At 36.7% G+C, this 14,034-nt stretch overlaps 1 protein-coding gene across 6 annotated transcripts in view; it reads left to right on the forward strand.

The window, feature by feature from the left end:
• CTNNA2 (catenin alpha 2) overlaps window positions 1–14,034 on the forward strand; it is a 1,095,877-nt gene that overhangs the window by 215,870 nt on the left and 865,973 nt on the right. For all 6 annotated transcript variants that reach the window (XM_012812356.1, XM_003801234.2, XM_003801236.2 and 3 more), the window contains one exon: window positions 13,061–13,256. In XM_012812356.1, the coding sequence (XP_012667810.1) occupies window positions 13,061–13,256 (196 nt within the window). The remainder of the gene's footprint in view (window positions 1–13,060; window positions 13,257–14,034) is intronic.

Genomic DNA, 14,034 nt, shown 5'->3' on the forward strand with positions numbered 1-14,034 from the left:
TTGAGGGAGCTATCCTGATATTGGAGGCACACATGTCCTATATCCTGACACTGGAGATAGGTGTATCCTTAGGAGTTTGGCAGTAAGTCTTTAATGTGCTCTTAAACTGAAGCTGAGAGGAAAAAATATTTATTCTGTAACTTTGTCCCGTTTCTTTACCACAAAATGCAGTTTGTCTGTGAATAATAATTAAAGAGACATTAATAGGCACTCACATAAAGTTCTTCCAGTTAGCAGAAATCACACCTGTCTCCCCCTTAAAACGTGGAAGAAAGAATAAACGGTTGTAAAGTCCATAAGGAACATGTTAAAAAAAAAGGCTTCTGAAGCACATTGGGCTACTGATGGTGATCATTGTTAAAGAACTCTACAAGTGCACATACTGATTCTGTCTACCTGTATTTGTAGATTTATTAAACAGTATCTGTGCAAATGTCACATTTTACTAACAACATTAATGGGCTCCTTGCAAATTCATATTAATAATTCTTCTTGGATTCACTAGTTGGATCTTTACCTTAAGAAAAACTGTGCAATTTGACTTAAAAAACCTTAGAATTGTGATCTTTGTCTCTGTTGTTATATATATATATATCTTTATATAAAAGATCTGTGATCTTTTTCTCTGCTCTGAGAAACATAAGTGGCAACCAGGTTATTCCTAGGTCATTGAAACGTGAGGAGAAAGGTTTCCCCACGTTGTAAAAGAATAAAGACTTGGCTGTTTAAAATTTCTTAATGTGGAAAGGGGGAACTTAGTCCCATTAATGCACAGAGAAAAGTACACAAAACTTACATTAAAAGTATGAGATTTGCACACAAAGTTTTATCTACTGAATATTATAATGAATATTATCATAGTGATCTAAAGAAGGAAAATAAAATTGCTTGTACATGTCTCTGTGAGTATATATGTAGAGAGTGAATGTATGTGTTATATTTTTCCTAAATGAGCAATCTTTCTTGAACTAACAATTTATTACATACACACTTAAAAAATAATGATATAAATTTTTTCAAACATCCTATTTGTTAAGTATAAATAAAACAGTGATACAGTTAATGTTAGCTGCTGTAACTAGCCTCAAAACCACACAGGCTTAAAAAAGTAGTTTTGTTCTCACTACTTAATTACAAGAGGGTAATTCCATGAGTCACTCTCCTCCAAGGGAAAATTTAGAACTTGGACTCTTTCCAAATTTGACTTCATCATTTGCATCACCCGGCTTTCAAGTTTGTCACTTTCGGGGACACACCTAGAGGATGATTTTAATGGGCCAGGTTGAGGAGAACACACATCACTGATGCTCGCCTTGCATTGGCCACATCAACTTCAAGGAGGGCTGGAACGCCTTGTTGCATATTGTGCCCAGCAGAAAAAGAAGTGGGTTTGATATTGCCTGATAGTCTTCTCCACTAAACATAATAAAAATAATGATCTTGCCTCTTGCTAAGATTACACAAATCTATAACTGTGCTGAATTTTCTGGATTCTCACCTTTTTAAAGTTTGGTGAGACATAATTGCTTTAAATCATACTTAGCTAATATTTTGAGGAAACTGTGTTGAAATTCATTAGCAGTAATTGATACAAATGCCTATTTCAACTTCTCAGGTTACATTACATTGTTTCTTTTTAATGTAGCTGACATTATGATCTATAATTAAGAGTAGAGGGCATGTCAGCTATGTGTCTTCTTATAGTTTACTTACACTTGTATTGTATTTTTAGTATTATCTTCAAGCTCTGATTTTTTTTTTTTTTCAGTTTTTGGCCAGGGCTGGGTTTGAACCTGCCATCTCTGGTATATGGGGCAGGCGCCCTACTCCATGGAGCTATAGGATGTTTTTAAGCCTCTGTTCCATTTTGTGAAGTAGGGGATGTGTGTGTGAAAATCAGACAATATAATTCCTATATCCACCTACCAGGCATACGTTAATGTGTAACGTCACCACTGTCAATTCCTTGCATTTGTAGGCTTAAACCTTCTCTCAGTTTACCCAATTTATCACATATGACGCGTGACCATCTGATGTAGAGATTGGTGATGGTGCTAATAAACAAGGTTAGACAATTGACTTCACGAACTCATCCTAGAAAAGGTTCTACATACCTCATTCCTAAATATCATTGCAGTCACCTTCAAAGTGCTCCCCCTGTTTTGCCTTGACACCAGTGCCCAGTCCCCCCTTGAAAGCAATTTTGGAACTCTTTCTAGAATGGCCATTCGAGTCGCCATTGTTATATAAGGTGTGACAGTTAAGGTTGTGAACTCATCCTAGAAAAGTGCTTTGCAGGGTGGACTTTTCACTGGAGTCAGTGATTTCCAAGAGGAGTAGTGTGAAGGTGACCGGGGTGATATTCAGCAAGGATGTATGTAGCAATTTCTAGGATGAGTTTGTGAACTTAATTGTCCTACCTTGCAAGTCTTTATATGAAATAGTAGTCAACCTTAATTTCTTTTTGTATATTTTTAGACAAAAACATAGAGTCCTGATGTTTTCCTGCATCCCACTGATACCCACTACCCCCTGTAGTAGAGTATGTGCACCCTGCTGGGGAGTCCACAAACTAAAAAAGGAAAAGGTCAGACCATATGACCAAAGTAAAAACATGATGAATGGGAGGGAAATGGGAATTTGAGTAAACTGAATTCCTTGCCTAACATAGTGTTGATTGGACATATTTTGTGTTCAGTATAATTTCACAGTTGTTTCTACTCTTCCCTTAAACAGTCCAATTTTATTTTATTTCATTTTATTTTAACCTTAGTAAGTGCAGAATAGAGAGTCATGAGTAGAGTTGAATCTTTAATTTTTAAAGGCATTCTAAACACCCTGGATTCCATAGATGGGCAATGATGATTAAAATATTTACTACCTTCTTACTCACTGAAAATTCTCAGTTCGAAGAGATTGCTCCTTCAGAGGAAGTTTTGTATTACTTTAGCGTTTTAAATTTGAACATCATTTTTCATTGGCTACAAGTGTGTATGTTAAAAGTTGTGTAGATTCCAGGAAAACCTATGTCATTAATAGATCCTTTAACAAGTTTGATTATTGTTCTCTTGATTTATTGCATTTTATCAGATCAAAGATGCTACCAATTGTAAGATATATATTTTATTATAAATATCTCTAAGAAAAGAAATAAAGTGTTATCAAATATATATTTAAAATGACATGAATTATGGGTCTTATCATAATTAGTCTTATTTCATGAGAAATCTTGAGTCTTATCTCATCAGTCTTATTTCATGTATGTTAAACTGGAAAAAAAAGGCATGTCTTAGAATTAATGAAATATAATACATGCATATCCTACCATCTTCCAGAAATGATTTTGAGAGATTTTAAGGAGATGTAAATATATACTTATAAAGTATAAAAAATACTTTATAACTTTTATAATATGGTCATATGGTCTGACATTTATATATATAAATATATATAAAGAGGAAAATACTCTATAACTTTTGTAACATGGCTGTATGTTCTGACATTTTCCTCTTTTAAATATATATATGAATGTGAGCACAGATACGGAGCTTCATTGAGAGTAATATGGTGATAATAAGCATTGAGTCATATGCCTTCTAGCAGGTACCATAAATGTGGGTTAAAATTTTTTGAAGACAACACAAAAAGGAAATATTAATTTATTAGACAATTTATTTTCCATAAAATAAAGTCGAACCAATTTTTAAAAAGAGAAATCAGCATCCTTGGTACTGAAATTGTGCAGAAATTTCTCTATGTAATGTGAGCACCCATGCAAGGTAGGAAAGCTAAGTTTGCGAACTGATCCTAGAATGAAGTGCTACATACCTCATTGCTGAATATCACTGTGGTCACCTGATTGCCAAGGGGAGGATTTTGAAGGTGACCACAGTAATACTCAGCAGTGAGACATGTGGCACTTTCTCCAGGATGTTCGTGAACTTAATTGTCTGACCTTGTGTATCATCATAAACTTAGAGCATATATAGTGACATTCCTATTACTCTGTGCAGTAGTATCCTCTTGTTGAGGTAAGTAAAAACATTTCCACTAGTGTCCACTATAATACTATTTGTCTCTTTGCTCATCTGCCTTAGATGGGTTGAAATTTGTAATGTGTGGAGAGAGAGGGGTGAATTAAACATGCTTCATGCAAACTAAATGTTTCTCTTAGATAATATTTTGGATGGCCACGATATACCCTATACCCCATAGAGGTTATGAGAAATGGAATTCTTCTGTATGGCTATTTACATAGGAGCCATTATGCCTTATAAAGAGTGGAGAAAATATTTGCTTGACATTCTCTAAGGAAAAGCAAATTTCTTATGAAGAATACATACCTAAAGAGAAGTCTGCCCTACTGAAATCCTTCTTAGGAAGTGAGTTTGCTTCTTACATACGAGATGAATGGAAGGTCCAGTGTCTGACTACTCTATTCCATAACTTGCAGCCACAAAATCTTTAGCAAAGAACGTTTTAAAATAGGTAAGACTGGCTATTCAACTTGGCCATAAAAATATCTAAACAGTTATAGAGTATCTATTTCAGAGTTTGCTTTTCAATTCAACTCTTTGGAATTATATTCTCCAAGATAAAGTGTTTGAGAAATGTATATAAAAGCAGCTGAGTTACAAGGCTTTCTTTGTGACCTTATTTAAAAGTTGAGGGTGAGTCTACAAAAAATAACTTAAAGGCAATACCTTAATTATAGGCTTTCTTTATAGCAATGGCTAATTAGTACTATAGGCTTATCTTAAATTAAATAATAAAACGGTATCTTCAAGGTTTAAGAATTCTGGTCTTCAGGCCTCATATCAGTGGACATGTGCATGAATTCTTAAAGGTTAATATCAGAAAACTGAGAAGAAATTTCAAAGAAAATGAGACTAATTCTTTGGGTTTTCCCCCCACCTACAAATTACCAGTGCATCATTAAAAGATGCAATGGTGTATTTCAAAACTATTAAGAAAAGAATATAATTGTGATGGATGTGTTAATCAGTTCAAGGTAAGCATTTCACATTGTATATGAACAATGAACACCATAAATGTATCAATGTAGACAGTTATGATTTAATAAAAACAAAATTAAAATAAATTAAAACTCAAAAAAATTAAAAGATTATTATATATGATTCTATGGAAGAAGCCCAAGAGCCCATCGATCCATGAATGGATCAATAAATTGTGGTATATGTACACCATGGAATACTATGCTGCCATTAAGAAAGATGGAGACTTAACCTCCTTCATGTTCACATGGATGAGGCTGGAAAATATTCTTCTTAGCAAAGTATCCCAAGAATGGAAGAAAAAGTATTCAATGTACTCAGCCCTAATATGAAACTAATTTATAGCTTTCATAGGAAAGCTATAACCCAATTTTAACCCAGGAATATGGGGAGAGGGGGGAGGGAGGGGAGGGCAGGGTTGGAGGGTGGGCGGAGGGAGGGTGACTGGTGGGATCATGCCTATGGTTCATCCTACAAGGGTACATGTGAATCTCTCTAATTGTAGAATATAAATGTCTTAGCACAATAACTAAGAAAAAGACATGAAGGCTATGTTAACCAGTTGGATGAAAGTATTTCAAATTGTATACAGAAACATTACACTGTACCCCATGATAGTATTAATGTACACTGCTATGAGTTAATAAAAAAAAAAGATTATTATATATGATTCTGACTTTTGTAGGTATGGAAGCATCAATAAATGTAGTTCTTACAATTTACTTTTTTGTATCTAAAGTGGGTATGGAATTGTGTTTGGTTGAAATGACCAGTTCAACAAGAGATTCTCATGCAGTATTTCTAAGATGTGAAAATTTTAGTTTGATTATTAGTGAGGCTAAAATAAGTCTGTACCATCACCTCCTTTTGTTCCAGAACTCCTTTAACTTTGCCATTCTGTTCTTCTCTTCAATGTGCACACCATACATAGATCTTAAATCTCATAAAGATTCTGATTTAGGAAATAACTTCTAACAGAGTGTGCTAGAACTTGAGCAGATGTATTTTCTTTTTTTTTTTTTTTTTGAGACAGTGTCACTGTGTCACCCTTGGTAGAGTGCCATGGTGTCACAGCTCACAGGAACCTCAAACTCTTGGGCTTACTTGATTCTCTTGCCTCAACATCCCGAGTTGCTGGGACTACAGGTGCCCACCACAACACCTGGCTATTTTTTGGTTGTAGTTGTCATCGTTGTTTGGCAGGCCTGGGCTGGGCTCCAACCTGCCAGCTCCGATGTATGTGGCTGGTGCCCTAGCTACTGAGCTATAGGTGCCAAGCCAATTTTTTCATGTATTTTATGAGGAAAAACACAAGCTGTTTGCATGCTACATAATTGGTAAATTAAAAAACTCAGGTTGTCATGGAAGAATAATTCAAGGAAAGTAGCATTTGCACTTATGACTTCAGCAGTTAATTTCTAACATTAAAACCTGATTTAATATTTCTTTTGTGAGGTTGGACATATTGAATATATTGCCATTTGAGGGTTTACACACTTCTTATTTTAAGTTACACTAGTTTTCCTCTTTTAGGAATTTCCAATTTTTTTAATCTTAATTTTTTTTAAGCTGTGGCATCAGTTAAGCCCTGTCTTGTGTTATGTGAGTAATCATGAGAAATGAGCTATACAGAAGTGGAATTCACAAGGACTCACTACTCTTCCCTGCAAAGTGCATGAGTCTTTAGGCTTTAGCAAAATGATGCCCAAATTACCCTTTTTATCTGTAGCTCTTGGTTCTCCATTATTAATGTTTCTGGAAAGCTCACAGTATTGCTTAATTCACTTACTTCACATCTATACACTCTTATGCTCGGACTTTTCAATGTTCTTAGTGATTTCTTGATAGGGGAGATTTCCTTCCCACCAAAAGTCTGTGAATCAATTCATCAACAAATTGATTTTTAGGACTTATAAGGTGTCATGGCCCCTAAAATGAGAAGAGCTTGCGTGCTGGAACTCACAGATTTTTTACTTTTCTTTGCTTCAGCTAGACTGCCAATATTTTTTAATGTAAAGTCAATAATGTATATAAGACAAAATTATAGTATCATATCATATGGATGCACAGCGCCCTATCCAGACAGACTTTATCAGAAGATCTGTGGGTTGGGTGCAGAAATTTTCTTTCTGTGGCCATCTTTGTGATTTCTTAGGCATGATAAATTTGGAAAATGAAATTTCCAAATTCAGTGTTTCAATGTGCATGTAAGTGTGAATGACCTATGAGTAGTTCTGGGGTGGGGCCTTAAATTCTATACTTCTGACAAGCCCAGATGACACTGGTGATTTCTACAGCTCATTTGGATTTAACTAAGTGCTAAAATTTTCAATTGATTGCCACATGAGTAAGATTTAAACAAATTATACTGTTTTGGTTTGGGGAAGGTGTGACAGCATTGCTAAGACAAAGTGCCTGGGTGCCTTCACCATTGCTTGTTTTTGCTTTGAACAAAGAAGTGCTTAATTCCTATTGAGCTTTCAGATACTACAAGCAGATCTGGTAGAAGAGACATGGTTATATAGACAAATTGCCCTGTACTAGAGCACATCACAAGAAACAAAAAAGGATGAAATGGTATTGGCCACCACACTACTGCTGTTGTTCAGGAATGATGGCTCTACTCACGGGTCTACACCAGCCTGGGTCTCAGTTTCATACTTAGATCACACAATCAGCATATCTAAAAATGATGGTGCCCACCTTCTGGCTATTGCTGAAGTTTTCTATCGGCTAGGGCTCATGGGACCCCTATGTAGATCAAGATCCAAGGACCCTTTACCACATACACTCTCATCTGTGACCCATAGAATTTATCCTTTTCTTTAATGACAGGCAGGGAGATTGGGGAAATATTGGGGTAGGACTGGAACAAAGTTGAGTATTTTATGAGGTTGAGGTTGAGGAGTCTACAGAGAGGGGTGTGTTGAAGTTTTAGAGGAATGTTTGCATAGATAATGAAAGAGGCCGGAAAGTGTGATCAGATTAGCTAAAGGGGTGATGGTAACAGCAGGACTTCCCTGGTGTACGAGGGAGAGAGATAAAAATGGGTACAGAGAGCAGTGAATTTGGTTGTAGGTGATGGATGTGTTTTTCCAAGCTATGAGTTTGGAGAAGGAAAAGATTACTGCTAAGAGAAGTAGCCAGGAGATATTTCCAAGAGGAAATAGAATTGAATCAACAGCACTAAATGCAGCAGAGTGGTAGGATGAGATAAAAATAATTTGATTTTGGCAACCTATTAATTACCTCAGGAAGAGACCAGCTTAAGAGGACTCTGCTACAGGAGAAGCAGGGATGAGAGCACAATTTCAGTGGGCTGAGAACTGAATGGAAGGAGGAAACGGCCACTTTAAACATATGCTTCTCTTTTGAAAAATTGGCAGTGACTAATGAAGTAGGAATCCCTTAGCTTGGCTTTGAAAGCCTTTTGAGGTTTTGTTCCACCACATCTAGCTAACCTTCCTTTCCAGATCATTCATAGGTAAGCCTCGTTCTCAGGCAAGACCTACCTCCTTCCTGGGAGTCCATTTTTCCATCTGTCAATATTCATGCTATTCTTACTCATCTCTGTTGCTGGAACTTTGCATTTTTTTCCTACTGTACAGGAAAATATACTTGGAGATTGATACAGAGATAAGGAGAGTGTGTGTGTCTGGAATGATTCTTGCCTTAAGTGAACATTGAGATGAGGGATTAGAGAGACTCTCTGGTGTGAGTAGAGGGAGTCTTAATGTTTAAGTGGAGATTTACACAGAAAATATTAAAAAAAATTTCTTAAAAGACTGCTAATAAGCTTGTAACTAGACACGTAAAAGTCTATAAGAGCCCTCTATCAGCACCCCATGGAGACTGGATGTCCAACCGTAGACACAAATACTCCAGCAATCAGCTCACCCCGGGGCTGTCACCTTCAGCTCAGAGTGTGTCCTGCTGCCTTGACCTGTCTAGGCATCCACTCTCAGATCCAACTACATTCTTATATAGACGCCACCTGTACTGATGAGAACTGATCATTCTCATACTCCCTAAATGAACTTGAGAGGCGGTGGATGGAGCTGTGAGTCCAAGTAATGATTTTCTTCATTAAAAACTTTCTTCCTGAGTAAGCAACAAACTTTCTTCTTCTTTTTTTAACCTGTAGAAGATCACTGTTACATAGGACCCTAAGCTCTATCATTTGGTTAGCTGCAAGGTTTTTGAAATACATTTGCTCTTCTTTTAGTATGAGCTGACACAAAAAGCCCTGCTGCGTTGGTTCAGCCTGAGAGTGAAACACATCAGATGTCAAGAGCATTGCAGGAAAATAGGATGAAATACAGTAGTTGGTTAACATCCCACTAACATTGATAAGGACGCTCAGACCTTACCATATGTAAATACTGTCCAGAATGAAAGGCAACTAGGGGCATACACATAAACGTAGTGAGACAAGTGTGGAGAGTAAATAAATACATTTTAACATCACTTTATCATTGAATATGTAGCCTTTGATTCATTTAGAAGATAAAACAGAAGTTCTAAAGTTCCAAAGATACAGTATTGAGCGCCAGAATCATGTTAGCATTTAGTTTCCTTGAGCCATGCGAATTGGAGGAAGTTGCTTTTTTCTACTGAAGGTGCTTTTCTAAGCTTCTATTTCTTCACCTGTAAATTACCAAGGTAGAACTGAAGCAGATGAATCTTAACTTTAATATAGGCGTAGCTCAGAAGAATAAAGGTGAAAGAATCAAGGTGAAAATGGCAACTTCAAGTGGGAGAAAAGGAAAATGTACAAGAGTGTAGAGTGTCACAGATTCTTATAGAGGAGTCAGGGAATATGTGTGGCTAATAGGAGAGTGGGAATGAATCAAAGAATCCGCAGTGAGGGCTACACTGAGGACTCCCCAGATTAGTTTAACCCTAAATAGCTAGGCCCCTTACTTTCTTACCTAATATACTGGATGTAAACTACTTCCATTATGTTTCTTATTTTACCTACTGATCAAAAAGCTAGACCCAGAGTCCTGCAGGTTTACATCCTAAATAATTCTTCCCTAAGTTACTAAAAACATTTTCATGTTTATAGTAAGATAAAAACTGACCTGAGGGAGAAGAAGTCTTCTTGACGTTCTTGCTGGTTTACTCTGTTGGTATCTGGAATGCTGATTGTAAAATAAATTGGGCAGAAATGACATCTTTTCAGTCTTGACTCTTTGCACCCAAGAATGTGGTGCATCTCTCTATGTTCAGGTCGCCTTTTGTGCTTCCTTCAGAAAATGTTATCATTTTCTCTGTACGGTATTCTACAAGTTGTGTTATGGTTATCTCTGATCATAGCAATTTATGGCTATTGTGAATGGAATATTTCAGCTACATTTTTCCTTGGTTACTGTGCTTCTGTTACACTTTTATTGTTCATCTGGCATTTAGCCACCTTCCTCTTTGCTCTTAAAGTACTTCTAATTGTCCTTTTTTGGCATTTTCTTAAAAATTATATTCTCTGTAAGTAATGATGTAATAACTTAATGTCTATCTTTCTAATATTTATATGTCTTCTTTCTTTTTATTATCCAGTTAATTGACTCTGCACTCCAGTGAAAACCTGAATAGCCCTGTGCTGACTGGTATTTCTTTATTCTAAACTGATGGAGACCTGAGCTTTTATGGAGACCCATCCCTTTCTTTCCTTCTCCTTTTTCTGCCTTCATGCCCTTCTCCTGGTAAAGTAAATAAATGAGAGTTTTTAGTAAAAAAAGGATTTATTTAGTTCCGTTGGAGGTAATCACAGTTTTCTTAGGAACTTCCTAGTAATATTCAACATTTGCTTTTTTTTTTCATACAACTGACGCTTTATACTGGTTTGTTATTATTAGCATTACTTAAATTGTGCCTAACACAGTAACGTACCATGAGATAACAGAAGAACAGAAGAGTTGAAGTCTATTTGTTTATTTTTATTGAGACAGAGTCTCACTTTGTCACCCTTGGAAGAATGCTGTGATGTCATAGCTCACAGCAACCTCCAACTCTTGGGTTAAAGCGATGCCCTTGCCTCAGCCTCCCTAGTAGTTGGGACTACAGGCGCCCACCACAACGCCCAGCTATTTTGTTTTGTTTTGTTTTGTTTTTGTTTAATAGTTTGGAGCCAAGTTCAAAACCACTACCCCTGGCTCATGTGGCCGGTGCCCTAACCACTGAGCTACGGGCAGCCAGCCAAGAGTAGAAATGTTTTTGCCTCTGCAGAAAATGATCCCATGATGTAGTAGCTATTTGGGTAGAATCATTATCAGATTCTGCTTCTTAAAATTGTCAGTTTACAGAAAATTAACAGCTCCCTCCTCCTTCTATTTTTCCTAATTTGTGAAGTCTAAAAAAATAGACCATAAAACTTCTCCAAATTATGTATAAAAAGAGAATTAATGAGATTTCAGTGAAAATAGGAATATTTTTATGTGATAAAAAGAGTCTAGTCTAAAATTGAGATTTTAGAGATGGTTGCTGTGTTTGCTGAAGGGATTTATGTGCTCGTTTGAAGGTATTGACTGTCCTGGGCAGTTGAGGTCCTTGGAAGGGAGTGTGTTCATGTTTTAAACTAAATCCTCATTAAGAAAAACATTCCTTCTCCCACCCCAGGAAACCAAGCTTTGTGACAAGCTGTTTTCTGATGGTGGTCTCTTTGTGGGTGGAACTGAAAAGACTGCATTGTCTTCCTCACTCTGTACACATTTCACAGCTAAACCACCATTATCCGCCACTCTTATTCTTAATGATTTTACCCTTCTCTTCTAGTATTTGTACTTACATGTCCTTAAAGAGTCTTTCTTAAGTTCACTGTACCAAATTATTTAGCAATCAAAAGAGAGCTGAATATGACAACTTCTAATATTGCGTTAACTATGAAGTATTGGCTTTCTCTGTGTTCATCATTTTAGTTCACATTTATTCAATACCTTTTTTTTCCCTTTGGTGTTATCTCCCTCCCTATAAACTGGCCATTAATTGTGACTTTGACTAATTGTGTTGCTTGCTCTGGGATTTGGAGTAAACCTCAAAAACCACAGCAGCTGGAACTTTTATATGGACTTGCTTTCTTGATAACCTCCAAGAAAATCTTTAGCCTGCTAACCAAAATAAATGTCAATGAAGATAAAGCACAGACCTGGCATTCTTAGGAAGCTGATTAAAAAAACAAAACAATACAGCGGTAAACATGTCTGGTAATTTTTGCTGAACAGAATATGAAACAGTTGTATAATTTCTCTTCCAAACTTTTCAATAGTAGAAAATAAAGGTTCAGAAGTCTACAGAGGATAACAGGTTTCTTCAAAGATATCAAAAGCTTTGTTAACAAATTAAATAGCTCTAGATATAGTGCTAAAAAGAGTTTGGCAGTGGAGATATGTGTCCAAATTATGATGTATAGAAAAGGAGTGATAATAAATGCAAATCTAATTTTGATTCTGAAAACATTAGCTGGGTAAAATTGAGCCGGAATCATTTAGTCCTCTCCCATCAAAGTTGCCATTTTATTTTTATAAGATGAAATCAGAAATAGCAAGAATCTTCAAACATCCTTGGAAAGTGACGTGAATGTGTTGGGTATTGACCGCCCACCATCTATTAATTGCTCTTTCATGGTTGCTTGACTTACCGAGGTCAGGACTGGATACGGGTTCCCCTATCCTGATGCATGGAGGCAGATTCCCATTTGCTTAGCTTGCCTCCCAAGTCTGATTGCTCCCAGGAGCACTATACTTGTTGTCAATCTCTGCAAATGAGGGAAAAGTGGAACTACTGGCAAGTCTACTGTTTCTCATTCTTCAATGCTTTTTGTTTTTCTACAGAAAATAAAAATGGATGTTTATTTGCATGCCAGTCCATGTAACCCCACAGTTTCCTGTATGAGGCTGTGTGAGGAGGAGGCTGTCTGATGTGCATGAGGGATTTCACATTGACATCCCATGTTTTAGCAAACTTGGCATATCTAGAACTTATGAGATGATAACACGACATTTCTGGAAAGTTTTACCAAGGAGTTTTACAGCTTTCCTTTTGTATTTAAGGTGACAACACTTGTCAACACAAGCAACAAAGGTCCATCTGGTAAAAAGAAAGGGAGGTCAAAGAAAGCCCATGTGCTGGCTGCGTCTGTCGAGCAGGCCACTCAGAACTTCTTGGAAAAGGGGGAACAGATCGCTAAGGAGAGTCAAGATCTCAAAGAAGAGTTGGTGGCTGCCGTAGAGGATGTTCGCAAACAAGGTAGGCAGGGTAATGTGCAAGAGGGAGGTATGTTGATGTGCAAACAATGGACTTTCCTCTAGAATTAGTGGGTGTTTACTCAAAGAAATAGTGTTACTACATGTTTTTTATTTGTTCTCTGTCTACACTAGTCATTTTTAATGTTTGCTGGAATTGGGTGCACAAATAGAGCTATTTTTTGTTGTCACAGTATAGCACAGCTCAGCTGCATGCCTGCTGTGACTTCAAAACCTGCAAGTTGTTTTCCCTTGGTAGATGAAAAACAGACTCATGTCAAACTCAGGCTGTAGGGAGGATTGGATGGGAAGGCCTCATTCTTACAGAGTCACTGAAAACTCGGGATTTAAAGGAGGAAGGGGAAGAAGAATGGAAAGTCACATAAGAAAATTATTGTTGTTTGCTACGATTCCCAAATCTGTATTTTCAGTCCACAGCTTTCATCACAAAGCTAGCTAGCTATCAGACCATTCATTTAGCATTTAAAAATTTTTGTTTGTAGTAAAATACAAACATAAAATTTTAACTATTTTTAAGGATGCAGTTCAGCAGTATAAAGTGTATTCACATCGTTGAGCAGCGAATCTCCAGAACTTTTTTATCTTGCATAACTGAAACTCTATACCATTAAACAACTCCCCTTATCCCTTCAAGATCCCGGCACTCCCCATTCTACTTCCTTCTTCCATGATTGACTACTCTGAGTACATCATGTCATGTATTAGTTGTTTGTTCACTTAGCATGTCTTCAAGGTTCATACACGTTGTAGCATGTGTCAGA

The sequence above is a fragment of the Otolemur garnettii genome, unplaced genomic scaffold (genome assembly GCF_000181295.1).
Source record: "Otolemur garnettii isolate 467f Iridium unplaced genomic scaffold, OtoGar3 scaffold00203, whole genome shotgun sequence".
In the NCBI taxonomy this organism is placed as follows: Eukaryota; Metazoa; Chordata; class Mammalia; order Primates; family Galagidae; genus Otolemur; species Otolemur garnettii.